The 15,477-nt window shown below is 36.0% G+C and overlaps 1 protein-coding gene across 1 annotated transcript in view; it reads left to right on the forward strand.

Moving 5' to 3' along the window:
- LOC123565009 (uncharacterized) overlaps positions 1-15,477 on the forward strand; it is a 118,648-nt gene that overhangs the window by 85,122 nt on the left and 18,049 nt on the right. The window contains exons 14-18 of the mRNA XM_045358993.2: positions 1,105-1,326; positions 1,811-1,942; positions 2,740-2,916; positions 7,459-7,615; positions 12,377-12,513. Of these exons, the coding sequence (XP_045214928.2) occupies positions 1,105-1,326; positions 1,811-1,942; positions 2,740-2,916; positions 7,459-7,615; positions 12,377-12,513 (825 nt within the window). The remainder of the gene's footprint in view (positions 1-1,104; positions 1,327-1,810; positions 1,943-2,739; positions 2,917-7,458; positions 7,616-12,376; positions 12,514-15,477) is intronic.

The raw sequence follows: 15,477 nt of genomic DNA on the forward strand, positions 1-15,477 counted from the left end.
AAATGTGGCCTCTAGAGTGTTAACAAGTTTTTCCTTTGATTTGACCCAGTGACCTAGTTTTTGATCCCAACTAATCTAGATTTTAACATGACCTATAGATCATCAAGATTAACATTCTGACCAAGTTTCATTAAGATACGGTTATAAATGTGGCCTCCAGAGTGTTAACTAGCTTTTCCTTTGATTTGACCTGGTGACCTTGTTTTTGACCCTACATGACCCAGATTCAAAATGACTTTAACTTTATCATGAGTAACATTCTGACCAAGTTTCATGAAGATACAATCATAAATGTGACCTAGTTTTTGACCCCTGATAACCAAGTATCAAACTCATTCAAAATATTATTGAGGGTAACATTCTGACCAAGTTTCATTAAGACTGGGCCAAAATTATGACCTCTAGAATGTTAACAAGCTTTTCCTTTGATTTAACCTGGTGACCTAGTTTTTGACCCGAGATGACCCAATATTAAATTTATCTAAGATTTTATTAAGGGTAATATTCTAACCAAGTGTCATTAAAATTGGCTCAAAATTGTGACCTCTAGAGTGTTAACAAGCTTTTCCTTTGATTTGACCTGGTGACCTAGTTTTTGATCCCAGATGACCTAATATCAAACTCATCCAAGATTTTATTAAGGGTAACATTCTGACCAAGTTTCGTTAAGATTGGGCCAAAATTGTGACCTGTAGAGTGTTAACAAGCTTTTACTTTGATTTGACCTTGTGACCTAGTTTTTTACCCCAGATGACCCAATATCGAACTCATCCAAGATTTTTATAAGGGTAACATTTTGACCAAGTTTCATTACGATTAGGCCGAAATTGTGACCTCTATAGTGTTAACAGTCAAATTGTTGACGACGGACGGACGGACGACTGACGACGGACGACGACGGACACAGGGCGATCACGTCAGCTAAAAAAAGTCAAAGTAGATTAGCTGTCAAAACATTAGGAAAACAGGTCAGTACTGTGGTATGGATTCAAGGAATTAAATTGAATGACAGCAATGAAATAACTGAAAATCAGCTGAAAGAAAAAACAACTTGTTCTTCTGTTTTCAACTTAATACAAAAATAGAAATGTTTCTAATTTATAGTGTAATGAATACTCCAAGAAAAAAACGGCGTACCAAATGAACATTGTGCGCAATGCAAAAATCAGTGATGGGTCAGATAACTCTATAGGCGCTGGTGATGCAAGAGCAGATATGACTCGGGATACTGGGGAAAATCTAGCAAACAAAACAGTGCAATCGGCCACATCAAGCGCAAACTATCCAGGTTTGGCCACAGGAGGGTACAAAAAGACAACTGTAGCGGTAAGAAACAATGGATTATGACTTTGTTTTGATAAAGAAGACAGTATAATAGAAACCTTAACAAACTCAAGGCTGGTCACGCACAAAAGTGTATATACTTTTTTTCATTCTATTTTTATTTTTGTTTTTGCAGTTGTGTCATGTAGAATTTAGCGATTTCTGGAGGAGGAAACCCCCACCCAAGTCTGACCTTCAACTTTTCATTTAAATACTGTGTACTTTTCAAACTGTTTTGCCGCGAGTTTCTGCCTGAAATTGCTTGAAACACAACAGTTTGCCTGTTAGAACTTCAGAAATTACCCGGGCATGATCTCCACGAACCCACTTCGGCGTATTCTTTGTAATATCTTATTACTACACTTACTCGCAAAGATATTAATTTTATTTAATCTTCTTAGCGAGTAATGGCTCTCTTGCTAATGTTGTGTTAATTCAGTTTCATTTAATTTTATCAGTCTTTATAAATGTTTTTTTTTTTTTTTAGATTTTTCATCAGTCGTCTGTTTCACGTATTGATAACAGCGACTACGCAGGGGCAATTTCGTCTGGAGAAAGTACGTTAGTAATTGATACAGAAGGGGAGTTGCCCAAGGGACGCGTGAAGCTAACACATAAGGTAGCAGACATTGTGTAAACTTATTAGAGTGAAAAAGAAAACAGAAAATTATTCATTAGGAGTACATCGTATATTGATCTTCATAATATTACTGGGATAAATAAGGCCAACATAAAAAAAACTACGTGTAAAAGGTAAGCTGAACCAAAACAAGCTGGAACAAACACACAGAAAAGTATACGCTGATATAAATAATAGGTTTTAAAAAACATAAGAGAAGAAAATTTCGACAGCAAATAGACACACTAAGAAAATGCGACTCTGTAACGCAAACAACCACCTAAAGTATCTAAATGGGTCATATCGTAATAATGCCTCGCGTTCTTTGATACAATTTAGACAGTCATAAACATCCTGGGGTTTGTTGTCATGCTTGTCATCTTCCTATAGCTTGTGTATTTCGAATTCGACAATGTTTCAAGTACATTTATCTACATAATTAAGCCGTGCCATGAGAAAACCAACGTAGTGGGTTTGCGACCAGCATGGATCCAGACCAGCCTGCGCATTCTGGTCAGAATCCATGCTGTACGCTAACAGTTTCTCTAATTCCAACAGGCTTTAACAGCGAACAGCATGGATCCTGACCAGACTGCGTGGATGCGCAGGCTGGTCTGGACCCATGCTGGTCGCAAAGCCACTTTGTTGGTTTTCTCATGGTGCGGCTCATATGTTATTTTTAGTTAGATGAGTTAGATGGGTTTTTGGTTAAATGCACATTTTTCTTCATAAGCAAGTTTTCTTGAAGATTCTGAAATAATTGATATAATAGCGATATGACATTTTTTGCTTTTCAGATTGGACAAGTAAGCCTCCAGCCGGTAGAGTTGTTCAACAATGAAGATGACGCGTCAAAGTTCACATATTTTCTAGTTAATGTCAAAACGACGTTTGACGACCTGAATTTCAATATTAAGCCTGATCCTGAATCGGGCTTGCTCGCAGAAAAATTCAGAATATACATCCTATATATAGTAAGTAACGCAAACCTGCCTATACCTTATTTTATTTTAATTGTGTTTAAAATTATTGTAATCATTCTCTCTTTTTTTTTTGCATAGGTAAGGCGCATGATTAGAACATGCAATTTGAAAAACTATGTATTAAACCATACTGTTTACTGTGAAATCATTGATATTCGTGTGGGACAAATTTTCACGGATTTCCTGGTTTAGACAATCCAAGAAATTTGATCCCAGCGAACAAGTAATATTTCCATTTATTTTATGTCCAAAAGTTAAAATCCACGAATTTCTGTCGAATTAAATCACTTTACAGTACTATTATTTGAATGTATGTCTTTATCCGGATATATCTCGAGATGTTTCACCAATAAATTATCAGAAGAAGCAAAACACTAGAGTTAGCTCCTCTAGTATCTTACCTGCATAAAACAACAGGAATTTGAATTTTGAATAAGAATGCTATTTTTTAAGTTTTACCTAATTCATGGGAGAGCTTGACATCCAATAGCTCATTGTCTTGCCTATACAATAAAATGAACTTACCACTTCCATGAGTTGGTGATAAGGAAACGCTGTTTGAGGTGGAGTTTCGGACATATATTTGTATCTAAAATAGAAAATGGTATTCATTTATCCACTATTTTGCCTTCACCCTGCTAAATTTTTAAAATAGACTGGTATATTATTCAGTTTGAGGAGTACCATTCATTATTCAAAGGAGTTTGAAAATTTACTGAGTGACTGGCGAACAGTGCAGACCATGATGAGCCTGCACGGATCCATTTTGCTTGTCGCAAACGCACTATGTTGGTTTTCACATGACGCGGCTGATTTTATCTTATTGTCAGTGTAGCTTTAATCTCACCTATAGTTTATGTCACAGTACACATTCCGCGTCAAGAGACAAACTGAGTGAAGGACAAAAAGGTGATTTCTTGGCACATCTTCTCTCTTACAACAACAACAATAACAACAACAACAAAACTCGTTTTTAGCAACGCAAATATGAACTGAAAATTGGTCCATTAATGCAAAATGTTACGAAAAAGCAGACTCTCAACCATGTTTGACTGTGTTTGCAAAAAAATGTAATCATAAGCCATTGTAGGACCACATTCGTAACAGATCACATTTGTAACAGATTTCGTACGTATGCGATCGCATTCGTAACAGGTAAAATGTGTTACGAATGTGTTTGTCCAACATGGGGGTTGACATGAGAAGCACATATGTATCATGTTGAGTTTTATACTGCAAATGTTCAATCAGTCGGTTGCCATCGCAACATCATTAAATGACTGCCATAAGCACCATCACAAGTTCATCGTCATCGACGTCATAAATTATTTGAGCCGCATCATGAGAAAATGGGCCTTCGGGAATCTTCGAGGCTTTGCAACCATTGTGGGCCCAAATCAGGCCCAGATCAGCCTGCACATCCACACAGTCTGATCACGGGAACACACCGTTCGCTGGTATTTCAAAGAAGGCTTATTCTACCTGAATATGGAATTTTCTGACCCTAATTCAGATGCATAAATGCACAGGTCAGCCTGAATATAGACTTTCCGGAAATTCACGAAAAAGTCCGAATGCCAGTTTTCCCGTGACGTGTCTCAATTCTTATTATCATTTCTGCATCCACTGCCACTACCACTATAATATGATTACAACTTCAGCTACTTCTACTGTTACCTCGAATAGCTGAAATGTAGACCTACAGGCTCAGGTCACTGGTTCGAACCCGGTGGCGTCAACATGTGTAGCTATCTTTCGTTATCCAGAGCTGTTTCAAGTTGGGTGACAAACAGGAAGTTGCTATGTCGTGGGACAAATTATATATAACTTGTCATGGACGGAGTCGTTAGCCTTAAGTCTAGGGACCGATCTTGTGCTGCGGACTAATGTCTATGAGATTTTAAGAAATTACACTTTATTTTTTATTACCCTCACCCCACTGAGCCCGCCTCAGAGGTAATAGGCCTTCTTTTATTATAATCCCGCCGTGAATTAGCGGAGTTTGTGCGTTCGTGCAGTTATATATAGGTTCTTGTCCTTGGTATAACTTGCCCACGCATAATTAGATTTCAAATTATTTGGTACAAATGATCAGCATGGATAGAAGGTTTGTTGCGATCATGATCCACGTTGCTATATCCAAGATCAAGGTCACAGCTTTGAACTAAGATTTGTTTTGTTATGTTGTTGTAATATATACGTTTGTGTCCAGATCATAACTTGCTTTAGTCAGATTTCCAAATACTTTGGTACAAATAACCACCATTTAGTGACAATCTGTAGTGATCATATTACACTTATTACTGCACACGTCTCAAAGTTTGGCACCCTGTAGAATGGTTTTGATGAATATTATGTTTGTTTGTTGGATTCAGAGCGCCTGTTTTCAACAGTATTTAGGTAATACAGTTTAGGGCAGTTATAATCTTACCATTGATCCTACAACGGACCAGTCCAAGATGATAATGATGATTATGAAGATGATGATGATGATAATGATAATAAAAATGTCAATAATATTAAAATCAGTACAACAGTATCTTTGTTAGTAACAGACAACTTCCCAGCTTGAAACAGCACCGATAGGGGAAAATCGCAACAGATACGAGTAGCTTTCACCCGTTCTCGAACGTTCGTCCCTTGACACTCTAGCCGATGGTTAGTTCTTCCCATTAATTTCAATTGAAATTATACCCTGGCTCATATACGAGTTTACACTCGTACGTTCGTTTACGGGTCTGGTAAAACGCATTTAGTAAAAATGAAATCTTACAAACCAAAACCGATATGGGAAATTTATAAGTGATATGTACATGTAGTACCATGGTACTATGAACAGACCAGTCATGATAACTGTATTCTTGCCAAGTTTAATTGCCAGATAACAAACCTGTACCAAGATATTAACCTGACCGGAAATATCCCTCTAATTAACAAGAGGGTCGTCATGTCCCACTGTCGCTCACATGAGTAATACTACATTATACATGTGGTGTGCATCTTCCCCTTTAATCATACATATTCATATGCATTTAGTAAAAATGAAATCTTACAAACCAAAACCGATATGGGAAATTTATAAGTGATATGTACATGCAGTACCATGGTACTATAAATAGACCAGTCATGATAACTGTATTCTTGCCAAGATTAATTGCCAGATAACAAACCTGTACCAAGATATTAACCTGACCGGAAATATCCCTCTAATCAACAAGAGGGTCGTCATGACCCACTATCGCTCACATGAGTAATTCTACATTATACATGTTATTAAATCTGCGATATTTGCCATTTCAGGGGCCCTAACTCTAAGACAAATAGTGTGATGTGGCTACTCTTCGAGGAAAAAAGCAAGATTTTAATGATATAATATTTCAATGCAAGTTTGGTCAAAATTAAATAACAAATGTGATCTCTGTCATGTTTGCAATGCTAAAGTCAGCAAATTTTGTCATTTAAGGGCCATAACTCCAGGACAAATGGTGCTATATAGCTGGTTTTCGCAAGGAACCGAGATGTTATAGATATATAACTTCTATACAAGTTTGGTCAAAATGAAATAATAAGTATGGTCCCTCTCTATTGTCTTCACAAGACTAAAATAAGCAAATTTTGCCATTTCAGCCAACACTCCGAGACGAATGGCGCGATATGGCCGTTTTTAAAGGAAGTGAGATCGTTCATCAGTTTAAAAAAAATTAAATAACAAATGTAGTCTCCATTGTGTTGACAAGGATAAAAACAGTATTGTTTTGCCAATTCAGGGGCCGTATTTCAAGGTCAAATGATGCAATGCGGTTATTTTTGAAAGGAACCGAGATCTTATAGATATATAAGTTGTGTGCAAGTTTAGTCAAAATAAACAAAAGATATGGTCTCTATCGCGTTCACAAGGCTAAACTCAGTAAATATTGCCATCTCTGGGACTATAACTCTAAGACGAATAAGGTGATATGGTTGATTTTTTAAAGGAACCGAGATATCATAGGTATATATAAGTTTGTGCAAGTTTTGTCAAAATCAAATAATAAATGTTGTCTCTATCGTATTCACAAGAAAAATGTGAACGGACGGACGGTCGGACGACGGACGACGTACAAAATATGATCACAACAACTTACTTTGTCACTTCGTACAAGTGAGCTAAAACATGTTACAAATGTGTTTCAGATGCAAAAAATGCACTTTTTTGTTCATTTTTCCGATTGAAAATGACATGTGACAAATGTGATCAGATGTCACATCAAAAATCGGCATCGATCACATTTGTCTCAAAAATTGTTACAAATGTGCTTGATTTCTGTTACATATGCGATCTCATTCGTAACACCTGTTACATTGGCGATCGCATTTGTAACACCTGTTACAAATGCGATCTGTTACGAATGTGGTCCTACAAGCCATTCGTTCTATACGCACAATATGATAATTGTTAACACTAGGCATCAGATATTATAAGCCTAAATATACAACAAACCTCTATCTCCATTATTTGTTAATAGACACGTTTTACGGTTTTCTTACCATTAGGAATATATAGATCAGATGGAAACTCTATTTGTGTCGAAAACAACATTCACTTACACGAAGGAGTGTGACGCAAGTAACTGTGTGGTGCAGTTTAAACCTGAGGAGCGAGGCCCAAATGCTGGTGTCTACAAGGTCGGCATTGAGACAATTCATAAAGGTATTTCAGTATAACAGTATTCTTTTATTTACAATAGACATATTTGTACCTAAATCTAATATCAATGGTCCCAGACCACTGACCAGAAAAAAATGTTTGTGTATAAAATTATGCCCTACCCCTATATATTGTATGGTAAACATGGTTGGGAACAGAAATTAAAATGTTAGCTTTGGGATTGAGTTTATGACTAAACACTTAAAGCCCTGCTCCCCGGCTATTCAAGTTCTTTTGTGTGTATGCAACTTATGATAACAATAGACCTTTTTACTCTGTTCTATTTCCTTAGCAACGGGGAACAATTTTCGCGCATGCGCAATCTACGTAGGGCAAAAGAACATGACTGCACAATATAAATTACGTTAGAGCAAAGAAGTATAAAATACATTATTTTTATAACTCTTTGGTTGGAGTTATACTTTATTTCAATATATTCGATCAATAATGAGTTTGTTTTATAGTAAATATCCACTACAAGACAAAGGAAAATATATGTAGCTCTTTGCAAACTCACAGCTGATATAGTTTAACTAATGTGCATTATCTAGCTTTGATGATTTTGGATTAATAAACATTTTTTCAGCAAGGTTGTCTTGGCAAATTCAGGTTAAGAAAAATGAAAAAAAGGTATTTTCCATGAATTAATAAAGTTTTTGTTCTATTTCCTAACACGATCTCACATAACTTACAACCTGTCGCAATTAGCTTACATGATTATTAAAATATAATTTAATGTCGCAGTTGAAAATAACAAAGTTCAGCCTTTGATTTTTTTTATCCAATCATACTGATCAATTCATTCCGAATTCAAAGAAAAAAAATAAAATGAATAAATAAAAATCTTAAATATAGATCTAATAATAATCATTTTAAAACTGTTATTTTTCATTTCTATTGATTCTTCGAATTTGAAAGTTTTTATATGACACTATCGAATTGGTTCGGACGCAGTCAGATTAAATACAGATGGTGCGTGTAGCGGGGAGGGGTGTTCTACATTTACATTCTTTATCTGTTCTATTTTTTTTTTTTTGCGGAATTCAAGTTTATCATAATTATTCTATTGAATTACGAATAATGACTTCTGCTCACGATACATTTTCGATATGAAAATGATCTAGCATGTAAATATAAGAAATAAAATAATTAGAGATTTATATTAGGTGTTTTCCTTCAGTGTGTAGTTATAGTCCTGGATTTTATTCATATCTTACAAATTTAGATTTTTTGTAACTACACTTCAATAGTTTTAAATGAAAATGTCCATTAAAGTTCCAAAATATATTCTTATAGAACTTAAAATACTAGGTACCTCGTTAAATGTTTATTTTTGATTCACAAAACGGCTCCGCCACGTGATATATTAATCCGAGTGCATTCTTAATTATATTATGGCATTGATTACCGAATGCATTAAAGTACATCACATCAAAGCCATCTTACATGCTTCAGTAAATTTTATGATCCGCTCTAATTAGGGGACACCCCTGAAAGGATCTTTATTATCACGATGTCATTTGCATAATAGTTACGTAACGATTTCCGGTAGATCACTTAAAACAGCAACCTCAGTGACATGGAGCCGCGACCCCCAAGTATGTAGATATCATTCAGGTCGGAGAAAAATATATACAATATGATTTTAAGTTGTGGGAAAAATAGATATAATAAAAAAATATGACATTTTTAAATGTAAGGAACAAGTTTTATATTAGTATGATGTGTGGAAATAGACTGGAAATGCTTGTTCTTTTCTGACGAAAATATGAATAAAGCAGGCTTTTCAGGTAAGATATTATTAAAAACATACATGTCTTTAATCAAAGCATACTGTATAATAAATTACTTGACTGAAATCAACCTTATAGTGGCAAAACAATTCGTAATAAAATGATGATTTTTGTGAAGGTTTTCTTATCGTTGAGAGTTTTTTTGCCACACGTAAAGAGCGCATGCGCGATAAAATCAAAACATCTGTGGAATTTGCATAGTTACCGTAGTTTGGGTAAAAAGGTCTATAGGTAACAGTTAACGGCCACGTGCCACCCTTTAGCACGCAAAACCACAGGTATTTCCACTGGCACCAGACCAGAAAGAAAATGCCTCTGTACGTACATGTTATACCCTACCCCTAGGTATTCTATAAGAACCATGGTCGTGAACGGGAAAATATACTAACTCATTTCAATCGCGCATTTCACAACTAAAACACGCAGTTCGGTAAATGTGTACTATGGATATTAAACACGCGATAATTTATCTTCCATTCTGTACCGGTCACTTTTCTTCAACACTTCTTGTCTTAGAAAACAACGCGTATTTTACAGTTTTTCAACGTTATACAAAAAAACTTGCGTGAACTTCCCTGGTGAAGTTCCGTTCTAGATTACAGAACCATTCTGATTGGCTGATGTGAAAATGTATGTCAATCGTCATTTTACTACACGTGTATGCTAAAATGCGTATGTGTAGGATAAATGTGCAAAATGAATTAAATAAACAGAACAGATGTTTACCAATGTATGATTTCAAATTCAAAATCACATACAAGATAAATTTCATTCATCATTTCGAGTTTTATTGTATAACTGTGAATATTTTGCATTCTGTTTTTGTTTGTTTACATTTCGCCTAACATGTGCACACTGCTAGACCGGATGTTCATTAGGGGAGTTCACGCAAGTTTTTTCTGTAACGTTGACGGAAGCATAAAATATGTGGAGCATCTCTGCAACATGGAATATTGAGACAATGTGACTGGTGCACGATGGAAGATAAATTATCGCTTGTTCAATATACTAGGTACGCATTCACCGATCTGCGCGTTTTAAGTGAGCAATATGCGATTGAAATGGGAAAGTATATTTTCCCGTTCATGACCATGGTGCTTATAGAATACCTAGGGTAGGGTAAAACATGTACAGAGGCATTTTCATTCTGGTCTGGTGCCAGTGGGTATTTCATACAGAATTTTAGTTGAAGCCATATTACAGTAACGATTACATGTGTTGGATTGATCCTCCCAACAAAGTAACCAAGTCATAAAACCTTCCTACATTATCGAGTTAGATAAAGTTCAAAACTTTTTTTATCCCCCCGCCAAAGGCGAAGGGGATATTAGAAATGCTCTCCGTCCGTGCGTGCGTACGTACGTGCGTGCGTGCGTCCGTCCGCAACGATCTTTGTCCGGAGCATAACTCCAAAAGTACTAGAGGGATTTTCTTCAAACTTCATACACTGATAGAACACATTGGGAGGAAGTGCAGTGTGCAAGAACAATAACTCTACCTTGCCTATTTTTGGAGTTATTCCCCTTTATCTTATTTTCTTAAAAAATTTTGTCCGTAGCATAACTGCAAAAGTACTTGAGGGATTTTCTTCAGACTTCATACACTGATAGAACACATTGGGAGGAAGTGCAGTGTGCAAGAACAATAACTCTACCTTGCCTATTTTTTGAGTTATTCCCTTTTATCTTATTTTCTTAAAAAATTTTGTCCGGAGCATAACTGCAAAAGTACTTGAGGGATTTTCTTCAAACATCATACACTGATAGAACACATTAGGAGGAAGTGCAGTGTGCAAGAACAATAACTCTGCCTTGCCTATTTTTTGAGTTATTCCCCTTTATCATATTTTCTTAAAAAAAAATTGTCTGGAGCATTTCTTCTTCATGCATAGAGGGATTTTGATATAACTTGGCACAAATGTTCACCACCACGAGACAGAATGTCATGCGCAAGATCCAGGTCCCTAGGTCTAAGGTCAAGGTCACACTTAGAGGCCAAAGGTCAGATACAAGAATGACATTGTCCGAAGCATTTCTTCTTCATGCATGGAGGGATTTTGATGTAACTTGGCACAATTATACACCATCATGAGACGAAGTGTCATGCGCAGTTCCCTTCTTTAGAATTACCTCCCTTTGTTGTTACTTTAAATAGCTTTTATTGTAACTTTTTCATTACTAGTCGTAGGGACCACTTTTCTGTAGTACAACATATATGCTACATCCAATTTTGAGGTGTATTTTGACCAGTCTCTACCTGGTAAAGATTTTTTTGTGGACTTGAAATTTTTTTTTTTTTTTTTTAAGATTAACTTCCCTTAGTTGTTACTATAAATAACTTACATTGTAACATTTTTATAATTGACCGTAGGGAAAAATCAAGACCATTTTTCTGTGGTACAACATGGATGTTACTTTCCAATTTTACGTGTATTTTAAGATATCTCTACCTGGTAAGGAGTTTTTTGTGGACTTAGAAAAACAAAAGACTTACAATGATTACTAAACAACCACAAAATTAAAATTCCATTTGCAAATACAGCTGCAAGAGTAAAGAAATTTGCTGTGACGGGCATATATTGTGACATTCTGGCACTCGTGTTCCCTGTTAGCTTTCCATTCCTTCTTTTTACAGTAGCCATATAGAAAAACATCATAGCTATACTGTTCATGAAAATTAATAAAATTTAGCAGTAAACCACCTCACCACTGACTTATTCTTTCTTCCACATCTTTAAAACCCCTGATGCGGACCACAACTAAATGGTTCTTCAAAGCTTTCCCCAAAATTAATACTTTCAGACACTAACTTGCCAGGAACTTTAGCCTTCAGTTATAATATGCCCGGCGGGGGGATTGGCCATGTCTAACATGGCTCTTGTTTTTATTAGTTGAATTAGATATAAATTATAGTCCTTTTCGACTTAGAGAGACCAATTTTATTTACATTACTTTATTTACGTCCTATGCAGAAGATAGCAACAGTACAGCCCGAAGGAAAAGATCAGCTTTCCTTACCAAGAATGAAACAATTCAATTCGGTACAGCCACAATGGCTTGTATGACGTGGGATGATAGTACAGACTCGTGGAGATCGGATGAATGCGAGGTGTGTAGTGGTAATTTATATTGAGATAATAATGGGCCGCACCATGAGAAAACCAATATAGTGCATTTGCGACCGGCATGGATTCAGACCATGCGCGCAGTCTGGTCAGGATCCATGCTGTTCGCTAACGGTTTCTCTAATTGCAAAGGGTTTGAAAGCGGACAGTATGGATCTGCGCGGACGCGCAAGCAGGTCTGGATATATGCTGGTCGCAAATGCACTACGTTAGTTTTCTAATGGTGCGGCTCAAATTTACTGTAGTAACATAAATATGGAACTAATAAGTGTTCTTATACTTTATGGTCGTTTGTTATCATGGAGTACATTCACTTTCACTATTATCATGATAGAATTCCGCTTAAGTCGATGCTGGGATGGGGTCGGGGTGTGAGGGCGTCATTACCTCAATCAAACCGAGTCAGAAATGATATTGCTTGATTGCGTTCTATTTTCCTAAAGATCTTTTCACACATGCCATGAATATACTACCATTTTAGATTCCCTACAGTTTGCCGGGTTGTAGTGATGAATATAGCCAGTCTATCCCTCTGATCCGTGACATTTCGTGCAAAGCATGGTTGTAAATTATCTAGATACATGTACACTGCTGACTAGTGTACAAATTAAACCAACTAAGCTAATGCGGTCTCATTTTATCGAGTCTGCAATATTCTATTAGCCTTGTCCTCGGTGCTTCCGAGGGATCTACCTTTCAGATTTTGGTAATATATTATGTTATTATTATTATGAAGTTATTAAGTATATATCTATTTCAAGAATTTTTACAAAAGTAGTTAATAATTTTAGGTCTTATTTATCGATAACATTCTTACATCTTTTAACAATGTTTCAGCAAATAACTTTTTATTTACACTACAGTTTGTTCTTTGATTTTTATGCGCCGAAGGTGGGCATATTAAAATCGCATTGACCGTTTGTCCGACCGTTACTTTGTAAATTCTTGTCCGGGCTGCAACTCTGCCATCCATGAAAGAATTTTGAAATAGTTTGGCATAAATATTAACCTTAATGAGACAACGTTTCATGTGTTATACTCAGACCCCTAGCTACAAACAAGGTCAAGGTCACACTTAGAAGTCAAATGTTAATAGGGTCTTAATCGTGTCCTGTTCATATGGATCCGTCACGTGCTATGATAGAGGGGATTTTTTTTTTTTGTTTAAAATGTTGTTTTTTTTTAGATGAAATTCATTAACTCGTATGTAAAAAAAAAATCACCCATAAAAATAACATAAATATGTAAAAAAAAAATCACCCATAAAAATATTTATGTTATTTTTATAGGTGATTTTTTTTTTACATATGAGTTTTACACACAAAAAAATCCCCTCTATCATAAATTTTTTCCCACTATCATAGCACGTGACAGATCCCTATGGTCCTGTTCGTAACTTTGCCATTAATCAAGATGTTTTGAAATTACTTAGCATAAATGTTTATCTTAATGAGACGAAGTGTCATGGGCAAGACCCAGACCCCTAGCTTCAAGGTCAAGGTCAGACATAGAGTTCAAACGTTAACAGGATCTGTTTTTGTGTCCGGTCCATATTTCTGACATCCATGAAGGGGTTTTGAAATATCTTGGCATAAATGGTAACAATAATCAGACAATGTCTCATGGTATGAAGGTATTAAATGCCTCCGCTACTATTTTCTATATAAAATTAACAACTTATAACATATTTTTATCAAGATTTCTAACCTTTCACTTCCTGCGAGACTACCCTAGTCTTGAGGGTCTGTCTTTAGGCAATCAAAATATACCCAAAAAATATGGGATTGACCATAATGCAGTGAAACCATGGTCACGTGACTGAGACACGTGATGAAAACGCTAATATTGCGAAGGTAGACATCAGGAAATACCTACTTTCACTTTCATTTTACAAGGCAGCTTCAAATCAACTTTTGAAGTATATAACGTAGCTTAAAATCATCTGCGGACATTCCTTTTTACAATCAAGCATCAATAAAGCTTATATCTGGCATGAAAATGCCCTTTACTAGGCGGGAAAATTGCACTTTATATTGATATGGACTACATTCGAGTGGACCACGGAGGCATATCCGGCTAATTGCCCCCTTTATGCCTATAAGAAATACCAAAGTTTTCAAAATCGTTCTGTTGCAGTCAATTATTGTACGTAAGTCAATTGTCAACAAGTTTTCCAACTTTCAGTTTGAAAGAATGGCTACTGTCGGAATTATGCCCCATTCAGACAGACAGTCCACACCTGCAAAAAACGTGTCAGGGGCATAGATAATGCCAATTTTTCATTAAATATAGTATCATACGGCCTTACTTTTCTTATTTCTATAATTCGTTTGCAAGAAACAGCTAGAAGTACACGAAAAATAATCGATTTCTGTCATTCTTACCTAAAATGGTGTCGCTGATGCAAAACTGAGATGTGGGGAACACCTTAAAAATCAGAATTTTGCCTACTTTCCGAGAAAATCTCAAATTTGCCCAAAATATGCAAATGATATGCCACGTTTGTCTTAAAATGGTGCTTATTGCTCAATTCTGATCAGAAAGTACCAGTTTTACATCGGTTGAAGCAATTTTCACGAAGTGCGAATTTTTCATATAAGAAATACCAAAGTTTTCAAAATCGTTCTGTTGCAGTCAATTATTGTGCGTAAGTCAAGTGTCAACAAGTTTGCCAACTTTCAGTTTGAAAGAATGGCTACTGTCGGAATTATGCCCCATTCAGACAGACAGTCCACACCTGCAAAAAACGTGTCAGGGGCATAGATAATGCCAATTTTTCATTAAATATAGTATCATACGGCCTTACTTTTCTTATTTCTATAATTCGTTTGCAAGAAACAGCTAGAAGTACACGAAAAATAATCGATTTCTGTCATTCTTACCTAAAATGGTGTCGCTGATGCAAAACTGAGATGTGGGGAATCACCTTAAAAATCAGAATTTTGCCT

Source organism: Mercenaria mercenaria, chromosome 2 (assembly GCF_021730395.1).
Source record: "Mercenaria mercenaria strain notata chromosome 2, MADL_Memer_1, whole genome shotgun sequence".
Classification (NCBI taxonomy): Eukaryota; Metazoa; Mollusca; class Bivalvia; order Venerida; family Veneridae; genus Mercenaria; species Mercenaria mercenaria.